The following is a 13,984-nucleotide window of genomic DNA, read 5'->3' on the forward strand; positions in this document are numbered from 1 at the left end:
CGCCTATGTGGCTGAAAGTGCTTGAAATAATTTCTTTAAAAAATCCACGCCTATGTGGCTGAAAGTGCTTGAAATAATTTCTTTAAAAAATCCACGCCTATGTGGCTGAAAGTGCTTGAAATAATTTCTTTAAAAAATCCACGCCTATGTGGCTGAAAGTGCTTGAAATAATTTCTTTAAAAAATCCACGCCTATGTGGCTGAAAGTGCTTGAAATAATTTCTTTAAAAAATCCACGCCTATGTGGCTGAAAGTGCTTGAAATAATTTCTTTAAAAAATCCACGCCTATGTGGCTGAAAGAGCTTGAAATAATTTCTTTAAAAAATCCACGCCTATGTGGCTGAAAGAGCTTGAAATAATTTCTTTAAAAAATCCACGCCTATGTGGCTGAAAGAGCTTGAAATAATTTCTTTAAAAAATCCACGCCTATGTGGCTGAAAGAGCTTGAAATAATTTCTTTAAAAAATCCACGCCTATGTGGCTGAAAGAGCTTGAAATAATTTCTTTAAAAAATCCACGCCTATGTGGCTGAAAGAGCTTGAAATAATTTCTTTAAAAAATCCACGCCTATGTGGCTGAAAGAGCTTGAAATAATTTCTTTAAAAAATCCACGCCTATGTGGCTGAAAGAGCTTGAAATAATTTCTTTAAAAAATCCACGCCTATGTGGCTGAAAGAGCTTGAAATAATTTCTTTAAAAAATCCACGCCTATGTGGCTGAAAGAGCTTGAAATAATTTCTTTAAAAAATCCACGCCTATGTGGCTGAAAGAGCTTGAAATAATTTCTTTAAAAAATCCACGCCTATGTGGCTGAAAGAGCTTGAAATAATTTCTTTAAAAAATCCACGCCTATGTGGCTGAAAGAGCTTGAAATAATTTCTTTAAAAAATCCACGCCTATGTGGCTGAAAGAGCTTGAAATAATTTCTTTAAAAAATCCACGCCTATGTGGCTGAAAGAGCTTGAAATAATTTCTTTAAAAAATCCACGCCTATGTGGCTGAAAGAGCTTGAAATAATTTCTTTAAAAAATCCACGCCTATGTGGCTGAAAGAGCTTGAAATAATTTCTTTAAAAAATCCACGCCTATGTGGCTGAAAGAGCTTGAAATAATTTCTTTAAAAAATCCACGCCTATGTGGCTGAAAGAGCTTGAAATAATTTCTTTAAAAAATCCACGCCTATGTGGCTGAAAGAGCTTGAAATAATTTCTTTAAAAAATCCACGCCTATGTGGCTGAAAGAGCTTGAAATAATTTCTTTAAAAAATCCACGCCTATGTGGCTGAAAGAGCTTGAAATAATTTCTTTAAAAAATCCACGCCTATGTGGCTGAAAGAGCTTGAAATAATTTCTTTAAAAAATCCACGCCTATGTGGCTGAAAGAGCTTGAAATAATTTCTTTAAAAAATCCACGCCTATGTGGCTGAAAGAGCTTGAAATAATTTCTTTAAAAAATCCACGCCTATGTGGCTGAAAGAGCTTGAAATAATTTCTTTAAAAAATCCACGCCTATGTGGCTGAAAGAGCTTGAAATAATTTCTTTAAAAAATCCACGCCTATGTGGCTGAAAGAGCTTGAAATAATTTCTTTAAAAAATCCACGCCTATGTGGCTGAAAGAGCTTGAAATAATTTCTTTAAAAAATCCACGCCTATGTGGCTGAAAGAGCTTGAAATAATTTCTTTAAAAAATCCACGCCTATGTGGCTGAAAGAGCTTGAAATAATTTCTTTAAAAAATCCACGCCTATGTGGCTGAAAGAGCTTGAAATAATTTCTTTAAAAAATCCACGCCTATGTGGCTGAAAGAGCTTGAAATAATTTCTTTAAAAAATCCACGCCTATGTGGCTGAAAGAGCTTGAAATAATTTCTTTAAAAAATCCACGCCTATGTGGCTGAAAGAGCTTGAAATAATTTCTTTAAAAAATCCACGCCTATGTGGCTGAAAGAGCTTGAAATAATTTCTTTAAAAAATCCACGCCTATGTGGCTGAAAGAGCTTGAAATAATTTCTTTAAAAAATCCACGCCTATGTGGCTGAAAGAGCTTGAAATAATTTCTTTAAAAAATCCACGCCTATGTGGCTGAAAGAGCTTGAAATAATTTCTTTAAAAAATCCACGCCTATGTGGCTGAAAGAGCTTGAAATAATTTCTTTAAAAAATCCACGCCTATGTGGCTGAAAGAGCTTGAAATAATTTCTTTAAAAAATCCACGCCTATGTGGCTGAAAGAGCTTGAAATAATTTCTTTAAAAAATCCACGCCTATGTGGCTGAAAGAGCTTGAAATAATTTCTTTAAAAAATCCACGCCTATGTGGCTGAAAGAGCTTGAAATAATTTCTTTAAAAAATCCACGCCTATGTGGCTGAAATAATTTTTTTTAAAAAATCTGCGCCTATGTGTCTGAAAGAGCTTGAAATAATTTCTTTAAAAAATCCACGCCTATGTGGCTGAAAGAGCTTCAAATATTTTTTTTAAAAAATCCGCGCCTATGTGTCTGAAAGTGCTTGAAATAAATTAATTAAAACATCCACAGCAAAATCCATACCTTTATTGACCCGCTACTTTTTAAAGAGTCTAGCCTTGCTATTAAATGTCTACTATTTATCCTCGCAAAAATTCCATTTCATAAATGAATTTGAGTCAATTGAATCCAGTCTATACAGTATGTCTTCGCATGTCAAATGTCATTTGTCCAGTGCTTATGCAATCGCTTTCAAAAAGGTGTACACTGGAACAGCTTTATGTCAACATGATTATATCGATACAGTAAACAGCTCGTTTTATTTACTCGGAAAACTTTTCAAAACTTATCAAAAATAGCAAATCAAAATCAGTGCTACTATAAAAAGGAGAACTCATCCATTCCGCAAAATCATAAAAGTAATTAACTTTGTGTGTGTTAAATCGTTCGCAATTCAAGGAGTGGTAAAAATAAAAGTGAAAACCAAAAAAGAAAATTGTGAAAAGTGTTGAAGTGAAATTCTTAAAGTGATAATGGATTGGTCGGTTAAGGAAAACAATTTGAGTCGTTATAACAATAAAAAGTTAAGCGAAAGTAAAGTTATAAGTATGTTTGTGTAAATGTGTTTTTGGTGGAAGAATTCTTTTGAAATTCGTGTTATTATTTAAGATTATGACCAACCACCACCAAACTATTCCAGTGATGAGGATAATATTTGCACCAAGGAGGCTGTCAAAAGGAATATCAAAGATTATTTGGAAAATACATCTCTACATGGTTTGAAATATATTGCAGAAGATAAAATTACCATATCGGAAAGGTTGGATAAATTAGACAGGACCTGTTACAATTGTATTAATTTTTTTCCAATCTTATTTTATTTTTCCATTAAAAAAATGTATGCTGTCTTCTAAGAGTTTTCTTTGGCTTGGCCTTTGTTTGTGTGGTTATTGTATCTGGATTTTTCATATCCAATGTATATGTGAAGTGGTCGGCTACACCCATAATTATATCGACTAGCTCAAAGCAGACCCTAAGCACTGAGGTACCATTTCCTGCAATAACCATATGTAATCTGAATCAGGCTCAGAAGAGTAAAGTACAAAATATTCCAAAGTGAGGAATTTTAAAAGAAAATTATAAGAACCAATTAAGTGACCTGGTAAATATTTTTTAGGACCAGCTCAAATTTTTCATTGCTAATGAGTTTGTGCGATCAAGATGCTAACGATGTGGTGATGACATATTTGGGATTTTGGAAATATTTTAAAGCCATTTTAATTGAGGTACGCAGTTGATCTAAATATTTTTTTAGTCAATCGAAGTAATATATATCTTATAGGTGGCTCAACCTTGTGACCGCATGCTTCTATTTTGTAGCTTTGGTTCTCTCGTTGAAAATTGTTCTAATATTTTCGATTCCGTATTAACGGATGATGGATTGTGTTGCACATTTAATGCATTGGATTCGAAATTTTTACTGCTAAATTACAGGTAAGAAAAATTATAAAAAAATCTACGCTTAGATGGTGCTCGAAAAAATATTCTTTAAAAAAAAGATGGTGTTCGAAAAAATATTTTTTAAAAATCCACGCCTATAACACAGATGGTGTTCGAAAAAATATTCTTTAAAAAATCTACGCTTAGATGGTGCTCGAAAAAATATTCTTTAAAAAATCTACGCTTAGATGGTGTTCGAAAAAATATTCTTTAAAAAATCTACGCTTAGATGGTGCTCGAAAAAATATTCTTTAAAAAATCTACGCTTAGATGGTGCTCGAAAAAATATTCTTTAAAAAATCTACGCTTAGATGGTGCTCGAAAAAATATTCTGTAAAAAATCTACGCTTAGATGGTGCTCGAAAAAATATTCTTTAAAAAATCTACGCTTAGATGGTGCTCGAAAAAATATTCTTTAAAAAATCTACGCTTAGATGGTGCTCGAAAAAATATTCTTTAAAAAATCTACGCTTAGATGGTGCTCGAAAAAATATTCTTTAAAAAATCTACGCTTAGATGGTGCTCGAAAAAATATTCTTTAAAAAATCTACGCTTAGCTCGAAAAAATATTCTTTAAAAAATCTACGCTTAGCTCGAAAAAATATTCTTTAAAAAATCTACGCTTAGCTCGAAAAAATATTCTTTAAAAAATCTACGCTTAGCTCGAAAAAATATTCTTTAAAAAATCTACGCTTAGCTCGAAAAAATATTCTTTAAAAAATCTACGCTTAGCTCGAAAAAATATTCTTTAAAAAATCTACGCTTAGCTCGAAAAAATATTCTTTAAAAAATCTACGCTTAGCTCGAAAAAATATTCTTTAAAAAATCTACGCTTAGCTCGAAAAAATATTCTTTAAAAAATCTACGCTTAGCTCGAAAAAATATTCTTTAAAAAATCTACGCTTAGCTCGAAAAAATATTCTTTAAAAAATCTACGCTTAGCTCGAAAAAATATTCTTTAAAAAATCTACGCTTAGCTCGAAAAAATATTCTTTAAAAAATCTACGCTTAGCTCGAAAAAATATTCTTTAAAAAATCTACGCTTAGCTCGAAAAAATATTCTTTAAAAAATCTACGCTTAGCTCGAAAAAATATTTTTTAAAAAATCTACGCTTAGCTCGAAAAAATATTCTTTAAAAAATCTACGCTTAGCTCGAAAAAATATTCTTTAAAAAATCTACGCTTAGCTCGAAAAAATATTCTTTAAAAAATCTACGCTTAGCTCGAAAAAATATTCTTTAAAAAATCTACGCTTAGCTCGAAAAAATATTCTTTAAAAAATCTACGCTTAGCTCGAAAAAATATTCTTTAAAAAATCTACGCTTAGCTCGAAAAAATATTCTTTAAAAAATCTACGCTTAGCTCGAAAAAATATTCTTTAAAAAATCTACGCTTAGCTCGAAAAAATATTCTTTAAAAAATCTACGCTTAGCTCGAAAAAATTATCTTTAAAAAATCTACGCTTAGCTCGAAAAAATATTCTTTAAAAAATCTACGCTTAGCTCGAAAAAATATTCTTTAAAAAATCAACGCTTAGCTCGAAAAAAATATTCTTTAAAAAATCTACGCTTAGCTCGAAAAAATATTCTTTAAAAAATCTACGCTTAGCTCGAAAAAATATTCTTTAAAAAATCTACGCTTAGCTCGAAAAAATATTCTTTAAAAAATCTACGCTTAGCTCGAAAAAATATTCTTTAAAAAATCTACGCTTAGCTCGAAAAAATATTCTTTAAAAAATCTACGCTTAGCTCGAAAAAATATTCTTTAAAAAATCTACGCTTAGCTCGAAAAAATATTCTTTAAAAAATCTACGCTTAGCTCGAAAAAATATTCTTTAAAAAATCTACGCTTAGCTCGAAAAAATATTCTTTAAAAAATCTACGCTTAGCTCGAAAAAATATTCTTTAAAAAATCTACGCTTAGCTCGAAAAAATATTCTTTAAAAAATCTACGCTTAGCTCGAAAAAATATTCTTTAAAAAATCTACGCTTAGCTCGAAAAAATATTCTTTAAAAAATCTACGCTTAGCTCGAAAAAATATTCTTTAAAAAATCTACGCTTAGCTCGAAAAAATATTCTTTAAAAAATCTACGCTTAGCTCAAAAAAATATTCTTTAAAAAATCTACGCTTAGCTCGAAAAAATATTCTTTAAAAAATCTACGCTTAGCTCGAAAAAATATTCTTTAAAAAATCTACGCTTAGCTCGAAAAAATATTCTTTAAAAAATCTACGCTTAGCTCGAAAAAATATTCTTTAAAAAATCTACGCTTAGCTCGAAAAAATATTCTTTAAAAAATCTACGCTTAGCTCGAAAAAATATTCTTTAAAAAATCTACGCTTAGCTCGAAAAAATATTCTTTAAAAAATCTACGCTTAGCTCGAAAAAATATTCTTTAAAAAATCTACGCTTAGCTCGAAAAAATATTCTTTAAAAAATCTACGCTTAGCTCGAAAAAATATTCTTTAAAAAATCTACGCTTAGCTCGAAAAAATATTCTTTAAAAAATCTACGCTTAGCTCGAAAAAATATTCTTTAAAAAATCTACGCTTAGCTCGAAAAAATATTCTTTAAAAAAAAAATATTCTTTAAAAAATCTACGCTTAGCTCGAAAAAATATTCTTTAAAAAATCTACGCTTAGCTCGAAAAAATATTCTTTAAAAAATCTACGCTTAGCTCGAAAAAATATTCTTTAAAAAATCTACGCTTAGCTCGAAAAAATATTCTTTAAAAAATCTACGCTTAGCTCGAAAAATATTCTTTAAAAAATCTACGCTTAGCTCGAAAAAATATTCTTTAAAAGATCTACGCTTAGCTCGAAAAAATATTCTTTAAAAAATCTACGCTTAGCTAAAAAATATTCTTTAAAAAATCTACGCTTAGCTCGAAAAATATTCTTTAAAAAATCTACGCTTAGCTCGAAAAAATATTCTTTAAAAAATCTACGCTTAGCTCGAAAAAATATTTTTTAAAAAATCTACGCTTAGCTCGAAAAAATATTCTTTAAAAAATCTACGCTTAGCTCGAAAAAATATTCTTTAAAAAATCTACGCTTAGCTCGAAAAAATATTCTTTAAAAAATCTACGCTTAGCTCGAAAAAATATTCTTTAAAAAATCTACGCTTAGCTCGAAAAAATATTCTTTAAAAAATCTACGCTTAGCTCGAAAAAATATTCTTTAAAAAATCTACGCTTAGCTCGAAAAAATATTCTTTAAAAAATCTACGCTTAGCTCGAAAAAATATTCTTTAAAAAATCTACGCTTAGCTCGAAAAAATATTTTTTAAAAAATCTACGCTTAGCTCGAAAAAATATTCTTTAAAAAATCTACGCTTAGCTCGAAAAAATATTCTTTAAAAAATCTACGCTTAGCTCGAAAAAATATTCTTTAAAAAATCTACGCTTAGCTCGAAAAAATATTCTTTAAAAAATCTACGCTTAGCTCGAAAAAATATTCTTTAAAAAATCTACGCTTAGCTCGAAAAAATATTCTTTAAAAAATCTACGCTTAGCTCGAAAAAATATTCTTTAAAAAATCTAGCTTAGCTCGAAAAAATATTCTTTAAAAAATCTACGCTTAGCTCGAAAAAATATTCTTTAAAAAATCTACGCTTATCTACGCTGCTCGAAAAAATATTCTTTAAAAAATCTACGCTTATCTACGCTGCTCGAAAAAATATTCTTTAAAAAATCTACGCTTATCTACGCTGCTCGAAAAAATATTCTTTAAAAAATCTACGCTTATCTACGCTGCTCGAAAAAATATTCTTTAAAAAATCTACGCTTATCTACGCTGCTCGAAAAAATATTCTTTAAAAAATCTACGCTTAGATGGTGCTAGAAAAAATATTCTTTAAAAATCTACGCTTAGATGGTGCTCGAAAAAATATTCTTTAAAACATCTACGCTTAGATGGTGCTCGAAAAAATATTATTTAAAAAATCCACGCCTATAACTCTGAAAGTCCTTCAAGAATATCATTTAAAAAATCCACGCCTATAACTCTGAAAGTCCTTCAAGAATATCATTTAAAAAATCCACGCCTATAACTCTGAAAGTCCTTCAAGAATATCATTTAAAAAATCCACGCCTATAACTCTGAAAGTCCTTCAAGAATATCATTTAAAAAATCCACGCCTATAACTCTGAAAGTCCTTCAAGAATATCATTTAAAAAATCCACGCCTATAACTCTGAAAGTCCTTCAAGAATATCATTTAAAAAATCCACGCCTATAACTCTGAAAGTCCTTCAAGAATATCATTTAAAAAATCCACGCCTATAACTCTGAAAGTCCTTCAAGAATATCATTTAAAAAATCCACGCCTATAACTCTGAAAGTCCTTCAAGAATATCATTTAAAAAATCCACGCCTATAACTCTGAAAGTCCTTCAAGAATATCATTTAAAAAATCCACGCCTATAACTCTGAAAGTCCTTCAAGAATATCATTTAAAAAATCCACGCCTATAACTCTGAAAGTCCTTCAAGAATATCTTTTAAAAAATCCACGCCTATAACTCTGAAAGTCCTTCAAGAATATCATTTAAAAAATCCACGCCTATAACTCTGAAAGTCCTTCAAGAATATCATTTAAAAAATCCACGCCTATAACTCTGAAAGTCCTTCAAGAATATCATTTAAAAAATCCACGCCTATAACTCTGAAAGTCCTTCAAGAATATCATTTAAAAAATCCACGCCTATAACTCTGAAAGTCCTTCAAGAATATCATTTAAAAAATCCACGCCTATAACTCTGAAAGTCCTTCAAGAATATCATTTAAAAAATCCACGCCTATAACTCTGAAAGTCCTTCAAGAATATCATTTAAAAAATCCACGCCTATAACTCTGAATGTCCTTCAAGAATATCATTTAAAAAATCCACGCCTATAACTCTGAATGTCCTTCAAGAATATCATTTAAAAAATCCACGCCTATAACTCTGAATGTCCTTCAAGAATATCATTTAAAAAATCCACGCCTATAACTCTTAAAGTCCTTCAAGAATATCATTTAAAAAATCCACGCCTATAACTCTGAAAGTCCTTCAAGAATATAATTTAAAAAATCCACGCCTATAACTCTGAAAGTCCATCAATAATATCATTTAAAAAATCCATGCCTATAGCTGTGAAAGTCCTTCAAGAATATCATTTAAGAAATATTTTTTAAAAAATCCATGCCTATAACTCTGAAAGTCCTCGAAAAACATTATTTAAAAAATCCATGCCTATAGCTGTGAAAGTCCTCGAAAAATATTCTTTAAAAATCCACGCCTATAGCTGTGAAAGTCCTCGAAAAAATATTCTTTAAAAAATCCACGCCTATAACTCTGAAAGTCCTCGAAAAATATTATTTAAAAAATCCATGCCTATAGCTGTGAAAGTCCTAGAAAAATATTCTTTAAAATCCACGGCTATAGCTTTGAAAGTCCTCAAAAAAATATTCTTTAAAAAATCCACGCCTATAGCTGTGAAAGTCCTCGAAAAAAAATATTCTTTAAAAATCCACGCCTATAGCAGTGAAAGTCCACGAAAAAATATTATTTAAAAAATCCACGCCTATAGCTGTGAAAGTCCTCGTAAAAATATTCTTTAAAAAATCCACGCCTATAGCTCAGAAAGTTCTGCAAATATTTGGGTTTCCTAATAAAATCTGTTTCGTTTTATAGTGAAGAAAACTCTCTCATACCGAATTCGGATAGTCATTATGTAGCCATTGATTGGACTCCGGAAAAGGGTTATCCAAAGGATTTGCCTTTACATTACTATCCAAGAGTTTCAGGTGGAACTGGTAGCAGAATGGGTCTCACAGTTGTATTGAATGTATCATCGAGTGAATATTATTGCAGTAAAACGAAGTGTGTGGGTTTTAAGGTAATTCTCACCGAAGTTAATTTTACTAAAAATTTAATTTGTCCTAATTCCTACCATTTACAGGTCTTGGTGCACAATCCTGCTGAATTACCAAAAATCAGCAATTATGGATTCCTGATGACGGCAGGTCGTGAGGCTCGCATACCCATTGAACCCATCTATCAGGATGCTGTGGATAGCATTCGATACATTAAAAAATCTGTACGTCGCTGTTTATTCTCGGACGAAGGAGATTTGGTTTACTATCGAACCTATTCTAGAAAAAATTGTGAATTGGAATGTGAAGCTAAAATTTTGATGAAGAAATGTTCATGTGTTTTGTATTATTTACCACGTATTGATCCGACGGTACCGATTTGTGGACCAAATGATAATCGTTGTACAACTCAGGTGCAATCGGAGATTGAATCATCCAATAAGAGTGCTTCGTGTGATTCTTGTTTGCCGGGATGTTTTGAATTGAATTATCGAACGACATTGACATCGTCCTCAATGGTTTTGGGCGATTTTCGTACTTCAGATGATTTTCCACCGGGTATTTTTACGCCAGATACAAAGATTAGCGATTTGTCGATAATGCATTTCTATTATTTGTCGAATACATTTCGTGGCACAACAAAATCGGAAATGTTTGGTTTTACGGAGTTTTTGTGTAGGAAAGAAAATAAATTAACATATTTAAGAATATTAACCCCTTTTTCTAATTGCAGCCAATACTGGTGGTCTATTGGGTCTCTTTATGGGTTTTAGTATATTTTCCATAATTGAAATTGTCTATTATATAACTGTGCGACCCTATTGTGCTGCCCGGTCTATTGAATTGGAAAAGAGGCGTAGACAAAATGAAATAAAGGTAATTGTCTGGTTATTTTGGATATTAATAATATAAAAAAGGGATATTATTATTTACAGTGGCTCACAAAGGATTCATATAAAATGGATGTTTCTGCAACTGATTTGAAAAAGAAAAACTGGGTGAAACGCGTTCGTAAAACTCATCGAAAATATCAGAAAAACTTACGTAATATGTTTACAAAGTCACGTAGCATACCTAATGCAGATGGACAGGTTTATCCTTATATTGAATAATTTGAATATTTTATAAACATTTCATTTTCAAAATTACGAGTTATTTAAAAAATAAATACACACATGCATACTTGCTTATATCATTTTTCTTTGGGATAGATTGTTATGTTGCCGGTTCATCCTACTTAGAACTATGTGATCGGTGAAAAGTATCGGCATATATTTCAGATAAATATACCATCTAGGCCATGAGAATGTTTCGGACATTTTCTATAATAATGTCTCGGAATATTGATATGGAAATGTGTGATAGGATATAAGATGGAGATAATAATTTTAAGTTTATTTACCCAAGTTCGGGTTTCTTTCTGTTCGCCTTTTTTTGTGATAGAGTTTCTGTCCTCGAATATGGGGTATTTTCGTAATTTTGCCTCATAACTAATAAGATTATATATACTTTGTTATAACAACAAGAAAAAAGTATCAGGCGGTGTTGCCGACAGATATATACACTCAGCTTGTGATTTGCGGAGTTCTACTGAATAAAAGACCTAAAAACCTCAGCTAAGAATTTAATTTAATTAAATTTAATGTTGGTTTAAAATCGGACGAAAATATATATGAAGCTATATATAAATCTGAAACGATTAGTTTATACTAACATCAGTACTTTGTGCCAAAATGTTGTATCAATCGGCCATATTTTGGACCTTTGGTGCACCATTTACTGAAAATCGGACGAAACTATATATGGGAGCTATATCCAAATCTGAACCGAGTTCAACAAAACTTGACACACGTTGTGTTATAATAACTTCATTACGTTTTGCAAAGTTTTGTGTAAATCGGTCATATTTTGAAAATCATACTAAACTATATATGGGAGCTATATCTAAATCTGAACCGATTTCAGTGAAACTTTCCACACAGTATGTTTACTAACTATAGAACATTGTGCAAAATGTTGTGGCAATCGGCCATATTTTGGGGCATTGGTGCACCATTTACAAAAAATCGCTCAAACTATATATGGGAGCTATATCTATCTAATCTGAACCGATTTTTCCAATTTCAATAGGGTTCATCCTTGAGCAGATGGACGGACATGCATATATCGACTCAGAAAGTGATTCTATGCATACTCTCAGAAGGAACCATGGGTCTATCTTGATTTCTTTTGCCTGTTACAAACATATGCACAAAGACATAATACCCTGTACCATGTGGTGAGGGGTTTAAAAATATTAAAATACCATATACGACTATAAAATACCAAATTACAAGACTCCCTGGGGGGAATCTTGTAAAGCCGATTCGGTCAAAAAATACCCTCCATAACCCAACAATACTGAAAATTGGCGGTGCCGTTATATGGGAGCTATCAGAAAAAATGAACCTTGACCTACTTGCAGACAAAAGACAACTCTGTGCAACATTTTGGCTTTCCATCCATAGAATTTGGCGTTGATCAAGAATATATACATTATAGGTTCGGAAATGATTATTTCGATGACTTACAAACGGAAAAATAAAATTAATATACACTCCATACTATGGTGGGGGTATGAAAAGGGCTCTACTCTATAGATGGCCAATACTCGAAGCAAAACATATCGACCGATTGGTGCACAGGAGAAAAAGGTCATCAGGAGCACCTTTTACATAAAACTCTATTTTCAATTTTGTAAGCCGTATTTCTAATTTACATAAAAGATTTAGAAACAAAGAGCAATGTCTATTTAAAATGCTACTTAAAGATTTTCTGAGCCTTTTAGAAGTTATTTACTTGGGAGATGAATTTCTAATATATAAAATCCGTATAGACATCGATCCGTTAAAGAAAATAACCCTAGAAACTGGACGCTAGATAGATTCAGCGTCCATAGTTCTTAGAATAAGTTTTATGTGATATAAATTTCGTTGATTGATTGCCTTATTCCTTAAGATAATCTTATATCGATTTTGCTTAGCTATGTTTAATGACATATTGGGGTAGGCTATTATTTAGAAATGGAAAAATCACAAGTTCGACATAAACTTAGGCGATGACACATTACAACATTACATACGGCTATTTTCATAATTCATTCATTGATTTCGCAAAAACTCCATCTTTATTGATCATCAATCTCCCGTTGATACTATAATTTCATACATTATTCTTTGAATGACCAAAGATTACTTCACGAGAAATAAAAAAAATGATCTCAATTTTGACATGTGTAGGTAACACCATTACAATGTATGCGTTGTATTGGTGTTCTGAATGGAATTATGTTAACAAAATAGTGATTTTTCTAATTTTAGTCTTTCACATCGTTTACATTGAGCAACCAAAGTGAGAAATGAAGTGGTTACGGAAATAGGCAGTTTGCCACACTTTGTGGCAAAACCAAATCTAAACAAATGCGGTCGATCACATGCTGTGTTTGAATATTTAAACCAGAAAAATATATACACCGAATACCCGGTGTTGGTATGTATGCACTTTATGTTATTTTTTGAATGAGGTGAATTTAGAATTTTGTACTAAATACCGCCTTTTGTGTTCATAGTATTCCAAATTTGTCTTGAGTTTATGTTCTTATGAAACCAAATGTAAATTATGTTAATGTAAATATTTATGGTGTAATGCAAAAGAAATTCAATGAAGTGGGTGGAAAATACAAACATGTAATGCAAATAAATATTATGTTACTACATACATATTTTTATTTACATGATTTTTATGTACATATGGGGAAATTTGTAATAATAAAAAATAATACTTACAACATTTTTTTATTGGATTTCAGTGGCCAAAAATATGTGGCGTTTTTACAGGTATCCTAAAAATAAAATACAATATAACATTAATATTATTAATTTTATACAAAAGATCAATAGATGAAGCTGAAGAATTCTCTAGAGAGACCCGAGGGACACGGAATTTATGGAGTCTCTATAGATTAGCTAAGATTTGAGTCTTTATAGACGAGATGAAGCAGGGAGTCTTTATAGACGAGCTGAAGCAGGGAGTCTTTATAGACGAGCTGAAGCAGGGAGTCTCTATATACGAACTGAAGCAGGAGACATTATAGACGAGCTGAAGCAAGGAGTCTTTATAGACGAGCTGAA

The 13,984-nt window shown here is 31.1% G+C and overlaps 1 protein-coding gene across 1 annotated transcript; it reads left to right on the top strand.

Annotated features, from left to right (window-relative positions):
• Nucleotides 1-2,993: 2,993 nt before the first annotated feature.
• Nucleotides 2,994-10,927, top strand: LOC133336886 (pickpocket protein 28-like). Its single transcript, XM_061545160.1, has 9 exons — nt 2,994-3,066; nt 3,130-3,280; nt 3,376-3,576; nt 3,638-3,746; nt 3,803-3,954; nt 9,634-9,838; nt 9,902-10,490; nt 10,549-10,691; nt 10,751-10,927. Exons 1-9 carry the CDS (start codon nt 2,994-2,996, stop codon nt 10,925-10,927), a joined length of 1,800 nt encoding a protein of 599 aa, XP_061401144.1.
• Nucleotides 10,928-13,984: the final 3,057 nt, after the last annotated feature.

Source organism: Musca vetustissima, unplaced genomic scaffold, assembly GCF_032173495.1.
Source record: "Musca vetustissima isolate MV318-11 ecotype Yass unplaced genomic scaffold, APGP_CSIRO_Mvet_v1 utg10126, whole genome shotgun sequence".
NCBI lineage: Eukaryota > Metazoa > Arthropoda > Insecta > Diptera > Muscidae > Musca > Musca vetustissima.